Here is a 12,126-nt window from a genome sequence, read left to right on the forward strand (position 1 = left end):
AGATCCTGTTGTAATCTGAGGTAACCCTCTTCGCTATCCACTCCACCTCCAATTTTGGTGTCATCTGCAAACTTACTAACTGTACCTCTTATGCTCGCATCCAAATCATTTATGTAAATGACAAAAAGTAGAGGACCCAACACCGATCCTTGTGGCACTCCACTGGTCGCAGGGCTAGTGTCTGAAAAACAACCCTCCGTCTTCTACCTTTGAGCCAGTTCTATATCCAAATGGCTAGTTCTCCCTGTATTTCATGAGATCTAACCTTGCTAATCAGTGTCCCATGGGGAACCATGTCGAATATCTTTGGACTGTGGGAGGAAACCCATGAGGACACAGGGAGAAAGTGCAAACTCCACACAGATGATCGGCCGGGGCTGGAATCGAACTTGGGTTCCTGGCGCTATGAGGGCCTGTACTAATGAACCCAGTGTGAGTTGCTGTGCAGGTTCTCATGGCTTTTTGAACTCAGCTAACCTGGAACAATTGGGTCGCCTTGTAAGGAAAGACTAGACCTGTACCCTCTGGAGTTTAGAAGATGCAGAGGTGACTTAATTGAAACGTATAAGATTCCGAGGGGACTTTTTATTAATTCATTCATGAGATGAGGACGATGCTGGCTGGGCCAGTATTTATTGCCCAAACCTAATTGCCTAGAGGGCAGTTAAGAGTCAGCCACACTGCTGTGGGTCTGGAGTCACATGTAGGTCAGACTAGGTAAGGATGGCAGTTTCCTTCCCTGAAGGACATTAATGAACCAGATGGGTCTTTCTGATAGGCAACAATGGCCTTATAGTCACCTAAGTCCAGATACTTATTGCATTCAATTTCCATCACCTGCATCGTGGGAGTCATACCTGGGTCGCCAAAACATTACCAGGGTCTCTGGATTAACAATCCAATGATAATATCACCAGGCTACTGCCTACCGACTTGACCAGGTGGATGTGGAAAGGACGTTGTAGGAAATTCTAGAACATTAAAACTAAGATATTACCCACTTAAGACAGAGATGGGAAAACCCTTTATTTCTCTTAGAGAATTGAAAGTCCTTCAAATTCCCTTTCGTCAAAAGGCAATGGATGCCGAATCTTTAAATATTTTTAACGCAGACATTGATAGATTCTTGATGCTCAAGGGAATGAAAGATTATCGGGGGGATAGGCAGGAATGTAGAGTTGAGGTTAAAATCAGATCAGCCACAACCTCACTGAGTGGTGGAGCATGCTCAAAGGACTGAGTGGCCCATTTTTGTTCATTGCCCATGTGTTCACCATCACCCTTGGTGTGGGCTGGGCCTGTGATAGGCCTTATCCTTTGCATCCACAGGACCTCAATTATTTCCCTGGAAAATCAAAATTAACTTACCTCTCCAGGGGGTCCTGTGTCTCCCTTCGGTCCAACAGGACCTGGAATTCCTGGACTTCCCTGAGAAAATAATCAAAATCCCAAATGAGTTGAATGTCACTTACCTGAAGAATTCACAGCAGTGCATCAGATTAAAGTTGTGTGTGAGGGAAATCTAGGCTATTGGATTCCCTGAGAAACCCCAAGAAGGGGTATCAAAAATTAATAATGGAAATAAATATGAATTATTTTGGGATCCCAGCTGTAACTGGACAAGTCAAATCCCAGATTAAAAATTAGTTTTGCATTCTGTTAAATGTGGAGGTTGGTGACTTAACACATTCACAAGAGTCTGCCAGTGTACTTTGAACATAAAAAGAAGCTTACTATGAAAAAAAACTATATTACACTTGACAAAAAGGTGGAAATGTTTCATAATAAACAACAGAAATAAAATTGAATTTAATTATTCTTTTAATCTCCACAATATCTGCATGAACACCCAGTGAAGAGCTGCTGTCATCTCCACACTCAGGGTCCTTGTTCAGGCTGAGACAGCTGCAACCATTTATCTTTCAGCAAATATCTATGGATTCATTAGATTTTATTTTCCTTCATCTGGTATATCTCCCTGAGACACCTAAAATAAACAAGCAAACTAAACTCACTGTCACTTTAGGTAAAAACAAGGACTGCAGATGCTGGAAACCAGAGTCAAGATTAGAGTGGTGCTGGAAAAGCACAGCAGGCCAGGCAGCATCCGAGGAGCAGGAAAATGAACGTTTCGGGCAAAAGCCCTTCGTCAGGAATAGAGCCCTCACTGTCACTTTAACCTCGTTGCAAATGTAGGAGTTCCCTAAAGTCAGTTCTAGCCGTCTCTTGCAGGATTTCCTACTGGAAAGCTGAACACCTCAGCCTACATCCTCTGGTACATTTCCTACACACATACTTCCAAATTTATCTGGTTTTCAGTATTCACAGCACAGTTTTTATCCCAACTATCTTTGAAGGTTGTAAAACCTCATTAAGATGTTCCTCGCACTAAGCTACCAAGTTTACAAACCATTTTTACAAAATGAGCCCTTTACTGACACTGGAGGGGGATACAGAGGAGATTCACTACATTGATTCCAGAGTTGAGAGGGTTGGCTTAGAAGGAGGCATTGAGTAGACTGGGACTATACTTATTGGAATGTAGAAGAATGGGGCGGCGGGGGGGGATCTTAATGAAACATATAAAATTATGAAGGAAATAGATAAGATAGAAGCAGGGAGGTTGTTTCTACTGGTCGATGAAACTAGAACTAGGGGCATCGCCTCAAAATAAGGGGGAGCGGGTTTTAGGACTGAGTTAGGAACTTCTTCACCCGGAGGGTTGTGAATCTGGGGAAATTCCCTGCCCAGTGAAGCAGTTTAGGCTTCCTCATTAAGTGTTTTTAAGGCAAAGATAGACAGATGTTTGAACAGTAAAAGAAGTAAGGGTTATGGGTGAGAGGGCAGGTGAGTGGAGCTGAATCCACGAAAAGATCAGCCATGACCTTATTGAATGGCGGAGCAGACTCAACGGGTCAGATGGCCTACGCCTGCCTCATATTTCTTATGATTTCCTTAATGCTCAAAATAGGAAACATAAATACTGAATTCCATGTTAAACGTTGTGCTTAATAATTGTACTAAAAATAATGGAAATTGCTGACAACGAACAAGACAATCACATGGTTGGTAGGGGTCACACTTGATCACAGAGAAGGGAACCATTGTAAGTATACAATGGTTACATTGCTAGATTGGTAATCCAGTGATCTAGAGTAATCACTGAGGGAGATCGGTTCAAATTTCACCACAACTCCGAGGGACCTAAATTAAAGTTCTAGAGTTTTGCTAAGAAATAGATGCATTTTATCAAAGATCTTCATTTGGTGTGTATCAGGGCAATTCACAGTAAAAAGGGAAAACGACCATTTTATAACATATGAGAAGAGATCACGGACTGTGCGCTACCTAATAATGAGAGGGCATAGTTTTAAGGCGGTTTAGAGGGGATTTAAGAGAAATCCTTGTCACTCAGAGGGTGGTGGGGGTCTGGAATGCACTGCCCCAGAATGTATTTGAGGTGGGAAACCTCACCACCTTTAGAAGGGCTTGGAAGAGCACTTGAAATGTCACAACATTCAAGGCTATAGGCCTTGTGCTAGAAAGTGGGATGGCTGTAGATAGGTCGGCACCAATTCGATGGGCTGAAGAGACTCCTCTGCACTGTGTGACTCTGTGCCTGACATGTGGACTCTGACTGGCAGAGGCATTGCTGTGGGTAAAGCACCAGTCAGATGATGATTGACAGTTCAATTCTCAGGGCAATGCCTTGACCACAAGAGTCAACCTGATTGGTTTAAATTTAAATAGTCTTGACAGTTAACTGTCAGTCATTATCGGATGTGTTTCCATGACAATTAACGATAGTTTCATGGTCACCATTAATGACATGAGCTTTTCACTTCAGATTTATAAATTGAATTGAATTTTCACCTACTGCCCTGATAGGATTTGAACCCATGGCTCCGAAAGCATTAATCATAGAGTCATACAGTCATAAGATCATACAGCATAGAAACAGACCCTTCGGTCCATGCCAACTAGACTTTCCAATCTGACCTAGTCCACATTTGCCAGCATTTGACCCATATCCTTCCAAATCCTTCCTATTCATGTATCCATCCAGATGCCTTTTAAATGTTGTAATTGTACCAGCCTCCACCACTTCCTCTGGCAGCTCATTCCATACATGCACTACCCTCTGCGTGACAAAGCTGCCCCTTAGATCCCTTTTAAATCTTTCCCTTCTCACCTTAAAGCTGTACCCTCTAGTTTCGGACTCTCCTACCCTGGCGAAAAGACCTTGTCTATTCACCCTATCCATGCCACTCATGATTTTACAAACCTCTATAAGGTCATCCCTCAGCCTCCGATGCTCCAGGGAAAATAGCCCCAGCCTATTCAGCCTCTCCCTATAGCTCAACCCCTCCAACCCTGGCAACATCCCTGTGAATCCTCTCTGCATCCTCTCAAATTTAACAACATTCATCCTCTGGAAGGGTGATTGGATTTGTACGCAGTATTCCAAAAGTGGCCTAACCAATGTTCTGTACAGCTGTAACATGATATCCCAACTCCAATAACTCAATATTTTGACCAATGAGTCTACACTTCTGGATTATAATTCCAAGGTATCAACATTGCGCCACCATCTCCCCCTACATTTAGTTTTGCAAAGTTCACTTGTGACTCAGATTATGGTGTAAGATGTTGAGGGGAAATCTCACTGAAATGTTTAAGATGATCGCAGGACTTGGGAAGACATGTAAAAAGAACTATTTATTTCTACTGGTGAGAAGAGTTCAAGATAAGAGGGCAAGCCTTTCTCTGAGAAACAGGCTGTTCAGAGGTGAGTGCACAAAGGGCTTTGGAAATCAGAAACCCATTTGTATAAAAGGCTGGTGAGAATCTCAAAAGCGAAGATGATAGAATTTCACTCGGTGATACATGGGATATGGAATCATGATGTGTAGACAGAGATATGGTTAGTGATCACCAAATTGAATGGCAGCGCAGTCTAGAGGGACTGAATGGCCTCTTCCAGCCCCTGTTTTCTACATTCACCCTAAATGCCAGTACACGGGTGGTAATCAGAGTAACCAGCCAGGTGTATGACCAAGAAGTTAGAGGACGGTGATGTGCAATAGTTGATTATTTACCCTTTCACCAGGAAGTCCTTTCTCTCCCTCTTGTCCTGGAAGTCCATCTCTCCCCGACACCCCTGGTTTCCCGGGGTCTCCCTGGAAGTTAATTGATCTCACTATTAATCTGCACCGAGATAACAGTCAATGAAGCAAGCATATGGAAGATGGAAGTGCTTAAAACCTACCATTTGTCCGGGTACTCCGGGAGGTCCCTGGGGCCCCTGTAAAAGTAACAACAGATAGTGAGCAGTGGTACTATCTGAAAGGAGAAAGTGAGGACTGCAGATGCTGGAGACCAGAGTTGAAAAATGTGATGCTGGAAAAACACAGCAGGCCAGGCAGCATCCGATGAGCAGGAGAATCGACGTTTCGGGCATAGGCCCTCCTGAAGAAGGGCTTATGCCCAAAACGTCGATTCTCCTGCTCCTCAGATGCTGCCCTGGCCTGCTGTGATTTTCCAGCATCACATTTTTCAACTACTATCTGAAAGGGTAAGTTTACCCCTTTATTTCCTCTTAATCCAGACGAGGCTCTGGTTTCTTTGTTGGAAAGTTATCCATGCATGCATGGGAGATGCACACACCTAAAAATGGTATAAAGCTCATTGTAAGAACAAAGTTTTATGCTTTTATTTTTAAAAATAACAAGCTTCCGAACAAGTATTTCTACAGATAACAAATCCCAATCAAACGTTTGCAAGTTTACTCACTCATATTTCTATCCAACTGTGTTCACATAGTCAGCATTCCCGATTAGGGATGGTACAATAGCCCAGTCAGCCTCTCAGTTGCATCCATTGGCAATTAGGGTAGACAATAAATACTACCCAACCAGTGATAGCCACATCCCGTGAGTGAACAATTACAAAAAGAATGCTCTTGGTACAAAGGTGATGCTTATAGAAGTTTTGGACTCCGGATTCAGGAGGTTTTTTTCAATTTAGGCCTTGCCCACCAGCATGGGCCTGGGGCCTAGAGTTCAGCAGGAAGCTGAGAAAATGTGCAAGGCTGTACTAGGCAGCTTGTGACAATGAAGCCTCGCATCATGGAGCAAGGTGCTGCACCAAGATCTCATGTTGTCATTGCATCCCTTCCCCAGAACATTGGGTGGTAACCACCACTGCCTCGCTAGCAACCAGACAGGTTTTATTGGTGGCCTCCATTGTTCCTGTCACGTGACGGGCTATGGAGCAACACAAAGTGCCATTTCACTGGAGATGTCCCACTCCTATCAGTTATTCCAATTGATGAAGAATGCAACAATTCTTAGCAGAAGTGGGTCAAACACGCATTTTAAATACAACTTGCCTGACTTCGAATCTATTGACATTTGCACCCTCCCCTCCCCTCCAGTGGAGCTGAAGCAGTGACAAACAATAGCCAGTTGGCAGAGTGGTTCACTGGTTAGCACTGCTGCCTCATGGTACCAGGGACCCGGGCTCGATGCCAGCCTCAGGCGACTGTGTGGAGATTGCACATTCTCCCTGTGTATGTGTCGGTTTCTTTCCACAGTCCAAAGATGTGCAGGTTAGGTGGATTGGCCATGCTAAATTGCCCAGTGTCAGGGGATATGCAGGCTAGGAGGGTTAGCCATGGGAAATGGGTTATAAAGATACGATAGACGGTTGGATTTGGGCAGGGTGCTCTTCTTCAGAAGATCGATGCAGATTTAATGGATCTCCCCCTGCACTGAAGGGATTCTATGATCACATGAACAGCAGGAGGTTCATATGGAGCAGAAGTTCTAGCATAGAGCTGTTGGGCTGAATGGCCAGCTTCCATGATGACATAATTTAACACTACATTTGCTGTAGGACTGTATTTAAATACGCAATGTTCAACTGCAACTAGACCTCCGCTGCAAAGAAGAACCATGAACATAACCTGTTACGTACCGAAGCGCCAGGAGCACCTGGATTTCCTGGAAGTCCCATGTTCCCCGGAGGACCAGCTGGGCCCTAGACAGAAAGATGAGCATTATCAATGAACACCATCCAAATAAGTAAGCACAATAAGGTACACCCCTCATTGTCACAACATTGACCTCTCACATCCAATCTCCCCTCCTCATAACTTCTTCACAGCAAGACAATGCCAAGAATTAGTAACTAGTTTTGCTCATCAATAACCTGACCAATCGGATTACTGACAGTGTACTGACTCTGGATTGCTTCTGTCGATCTATAATCAACCTATTCCATGACATCTCTGGAGCAAGTGAGTCTTGAAGATCCTTCATGCATGCCTGGACTCTCTGCTCCACCACACGAAGCGGCTAAGGGGGTGGGGGGCGGGGGCGGCAGAGACTGTCACACATCTCCTGATACAATGTACCTTTGTAAAGGGAAGTCTGGAGAGGGATGCAATGTTTTTTTGTTGAGGTTTGTCCTGAGCAGCTCTGTGCTCTGCAGTCTGTCCCCCGGGACACACACCGAGACAATCATCAACTGCGGCTGGAGGACCATCAACTCGGTGAGAGACGCTCTTTGGTCTGCCCGAGACTTGTTGGTCTTCCAGAGCAAGGAGGTGACCTTGACCGAGTGTCGCAGACACACACATTCCAAGGTCCAGGACTACATTCTGAGGGACGCACTGAAGCTTGGGGCAGCTACTGGCAAGACGCCGTGGGGAAAAACCACTGTCTAAGGTCTTCCTGCTGAAGTACATTTAGGGTGTGTTTAGTTATCAAACTCTCCCAGTGCCACAGATGTAGGGAACTAGTATCTTGTACAAGTAAGACATATCTTAGGTTTTTGTAACTGCCAGGAGAATCCAACTCTGATGTTTATTCTCAATATGCTAAGACTGTACAGAACTGAACTGCTTTAGTGAATATCTATTCGTATAAAGATTTTTATAAATGAAGCATATTTTTGAAATAAAAGGTGGGACTTGAAGTCCAGAAAGAGTGTGCCATGTCTCTATGCTGCGATCCAGAAACGGCACTGCCATGGTCAATCTGCTGACCCTCAATTACTTAGTGAAGGTTTAATGCCAATCCAATGAGCTGTCCAGAAACCTGCCAGTGGTTATGCTCTTTACCAATAGAGAGAGAAAGGAGCTAGGTCACATTTCTTCCATCTCCAGATTGAGATGTCATGAAGTGATAATCTCCTGGCTGGTATGGGGGTAGAAGAATTAAGATTATGGGGGTTTGATGGAGTTGGGTGAAGAATGGTTGGAGATTTGTGTGCAGCGTAAGTACCGTTTGGACCTGTTGATGTAAATGCTTTGAGCCATGGAGGTATAGTTATTAATTAAGTCAATTTCTCTTGCTATTACCTTATGGTTCCTCAAGTTTTACCGGAGATTATACGAAACAAAAGACCCAAGAAATATTCTGGGTTTGAGTTCTGCCAAGGCAGATGGTGGAATTTGTATTGAATTAAAAAAAAATCTGGAATTAATGGTCTAATGATGAGCATGAAACTGTTGTTAATTGTCAGGAGGAACAAATTAATATCCAAGAAAATGCCGTACTTACCCAGTCTGACCTATACGTGACTCCAGACACACAGCAACATTAACTGCTGAAAGGGCAATAAATGCTGGTCTAGTCAGCACCACTCACACCCCCGTGAATGAACTGAAAGGACATGTTTCACAGAGATCACAAACCTCCAACCCTCCTCAACATGAGTCAGTACTTTTCCCTGTGTACTGCACAGTCAGTTAGCTGGCCAGTTTATCCTGTGTGAGTAATGCCTCTCCTGCAACCAATAGCCAGCAGGAATGTTTGACCATGGAAATACCATGATAGCAATCATCTTGTCTGTGCTGAGAAAGGAGGGTCAGTGTCACAGGAATATTTTGCAGTCAAATCCTTGGACCTTATATCTGCAAACAATCCTGATGTATCGAGGTTTTGTGCTTGTTGCGGTACTTACTTGAATGCTTGGCCCTTGATCACCTTGGTTTCCCTGTCACGGGAAAAGCAGAGGCTTTGGTTACTGGTTGAATTTAATACCGAGACTGAAATTTGAGCCAAGTGGCTGAACGGTCACTTTCTAACCCAATACTCAGAGCACACAGAAGGGGCCTCACCTCCCCTCCCTCTCTCTCCAACAGTCCCTCAAAGCGAGGGAGACATTTGCTACAGACACTGTGCTGATCTGACTGACTAGGAAACTCTTCTGCTCTGACCCCATCCCAAAAGCATTTGCAATCCAATGACCAATCCCTGTGGCTCCCTTTTGAACCAAAATAAAGGTCCTCCGAAAAGTAAAAATAATATTCCCTCCACTCCATCCCCATCAAACACCCTTGGGACAGGGAGTAAAGTACAGAGTAAGTTGTCCTCTACTCATTTGAACTCAAAGTAAACTAAAAACAAAAGTCCCTTCAGCTACGAATCTGTCAGGGCAGGGACATCAAGGAGTTAAAATACAGAGGAAAAATTCCCTCTATTCGTCTGAACTGAAAATAAAGTCCCCCGAAAACCATCTCCATCAAACACTCTTGGGATAGGAACAACAAGGGATTAAAAGACAAGGAAGAATTCCTTCTACCCATTCAAACTGAAAATAAAGTTCCCAGCCACCAAGTCCTTTACTAGGATCTAAACTCGGAGTTTCTGGTGCACAGATATGGACACTACCCAATGGGTCATGGATAGGGTAAATAGCCAAGGTCTTTTCCCTAGGGTGGGGGAGTCCAGAATTCGAGGGAATAGGTTTAGGGTGAGAGGGGAAAGATTTTAAAGGGACCTAAGGGGAAACCTTTTCACGCAGAGGGTGATGCATGTTTGGAATGAGCTGCCAGACAAAGTGGTGGAGGCTGGTACAATTACAACATTTAAAAGGCATTGAGAGGGGTAGATGAATAGGAAGGGTTTAGAGGAATATGGGCCAAGTGCTGGCAAATGGGACTAGATTAGTTTCGGATATCTGATCGGCATGGACAAGTTGGACCTGTTTCTGTGTTGTACATCTCTATGACTCGGTTAAACTTAAGGCAGTCTTAAAACTGCCCAAGGCACACTGTTATAATTTTGAGCCCCTGGCCTTCGCCAATCTCACACTTCAGGTTTCCTTGCAGTCCAGAAATCTTTTTTCCACTCCGGAGGAACCGTTGGAGAGGGGTAACACAGACTTAAGAATCTGGCTAGAGGGAGGAGATGAGGATAATTTTATTGACAGTGAGCTGTGCTCCTGCGAGAGCAGTGGATTCAATGGAGACTTCCAAACAAGTAGCGGATCAAAGGGAAAAGTCTGCACGGACAATTGGGAAAAGTGCAGGCCTTTCAAAGAGACAGCTTCAGCAACAATGGGCCGAAAGGCCCCTTCCTATTTGGTACAATCCTATGAATGGCCTCTCGCAGCGACAATCACCCTATCATCGTGGAATCTGAAGCTTCTTGTGGACAGTAGTAGTGCCCCTCCCTCAGAGCCAGGAGACCCAGGTTCAAGTCCAGCTGCATTACGACACATGAAAGGCTGGGTTTCCTCGATGGTAAGTGCACTGTGTTAGCTGATAGCAAATACACTCACCTCCCCCCCCCCACCCCCCGACCTCCCAGTCTTGAACAATACAAGAAGACCATGCCAAAATAGCAATAATTTGATAACAAGACTGACCTTCACTCCAGGGGGCCCAGGGGGTCCTTGAGGTCCTGGTGGGCCCTGAAGGAGAAGCAAAAAATGGTTAGTATAGTGTAAAAAGCAGCAGCCACTTCTCCTTGAACATCCACATTGCATAAAGATAATTTTAAGCGAACAACTGTGCCAATATTTGTTTCTTTCATGGGATATAAATACCCTATTCTTAATAGTCCAGTGAGCAGTATGTAGAGAACCACATTGCTGTGGAGTCACATGTTGGTCAGACCAGGTAAGGACGGCGGATTTCTATCACAAGGGACATTAATGACTTCGGTGTTTTTTTTCTTTCTTAACAGGGGTCTCCATTAGGTATCACAGGTACAGAGCATAATTTGCTGACTGTCATGGTGGGTTTCCAACTCATGATCCCCAGAATATTAACCTTGGGTTGGATTATGAGTAATGTTAACACTATGCTGATGATGGCCCAGTGGTATTATCATTGAACTGTTAACCCAGCTCATGTTTTGGGGGCCTCGGTTCAAATCCTGCCATCTGTTGAAAATCTGGAAGTAAGAGTCTAATGATGACTATTAATCCATTGTCAACTGCTGGAAAATCCCATCTGGGTCACTGATGTCCTTTAGGGAGGGAAACTGCCTGGTCTGGCCTACATGTGACTCCAGACCCACAGCAATGTGGGTGACTCTTAACTGCCCTCTGGGCAATTAGGGACGGGCAATAAATGCTGGTCTAGCCAGTGATGCCCTCATCCCGTGAATAGATAAAAAAAATCTCCTAGTGCTACAAAAGTTTGGAGTCAGGATTTCAGAAAAGAACATTGCACAGAGAATAGAGAAGATGAGTGAACTCCCTAGCCCCTTAGCAGGACTTCTGGGATTTCTCACCATTGATCCTAGGTTAATAACAGGAGTACTTTTTTTTAAATTGATCACTCCATTGCAACACTTGATGCTGTGAGCACAGTTCTGTTGCTAACAACTAAACAAGACTAAGGCATCAAGACAGTGGGGTTTAAAACCTGCAATCCTCTAATTCTGACTTCCTGTGAACCCCCATTCTACGCCCTCTCTCTCTCTCTCTCTCCCTCTCCCTCCCCACCACAACCGCCTTCCCCTCCCCTTGCCCATCACTAGTGGACCGTGTAGACCTTCTGTAAAGCTGAAGGTAGGAAGGAATTTTCCCAAGAAGCTATTTTCTCTCAGTGAGCTTGGATTTTTATCTGCGTTTCTTTTCCCACTGGAGTTAATGGAGATCCAGAGTGTGGAGATGGCACAAAATGTTTACACCTTAACACCTCAACCACAGTGTGGGGTTGATTTGATGCACAGATTGATCTACTTCTCATGTCAATTTTTACATGTGAAAGGGGGGAGGAGGGTAATTCAGAGTTTGATAATCAGAAAGTATTGAGGGGTAGTAGATGTGAATATGTAATAATTTGGTTAGATATGGTAATCCTGAGTACAAATTTGAAAAATA

At 44.3% G+C, this 12,126-nt stretch overlaps 1 protein-coding gene across 1 annotated transcript in view; it reads right to left on the bottom strand.

Moving 5' to 3' along the window:
• The window catches only part of LOC122559237 (collagen alpha-1(VII) chain-like), a 262,907-nt gene that overhangs the window by 53,444 nt on the left and 197,337 nt on the right, over window positions 1–12,126 (bottom strand). The window contains exons 72-77 of the mRNA XM_043708618.1: window positions 10,660–10,704; window positions 8,971–9,003; window positions 6,979–7,041; window positions 5,270–5,305; window positions 5,100–5,180; window positions 1,369–1,428 (exon numbers count right to left, since the gene is read on the bottom strand). Of these exons, the coding sequence (XP_043564553.1) occupies window positions 1,369–1,428; window positions 5,100–5,180; window positions 5,270–5,305; window positions 6,979–7,041; window positions 8,971–9,003; window positions 10,660–10,704 (318 nt within the window). The remainder of the gene's footprint in view (window positions 1–1,368; window positions 1,429–5,099; window positions 5,181–5,269; window positions 5,306–6,978; window positions 7,042–8,970; window positions 9,004–10,659; window positions 10,705–12,126) is intronic.

This window comes from Chiloscyllium plagiosum, chromosome 18 (genome assembly GCF_004010195.1).
Source record: "Chiloscyllium plagiosum isolate BGI_BamShark_2017 chromosome 18, ASM401019v2, whole genome shotgun sequence".
Taxonomy (NCBI): domain Eukaryota; kingdom Metazoa; phylum Chordata; class Chondrichthyes; order Orectolobiformes; family Hemiscylliidae; genus Chiloscyllium; species Chiloscyllium plagiosum.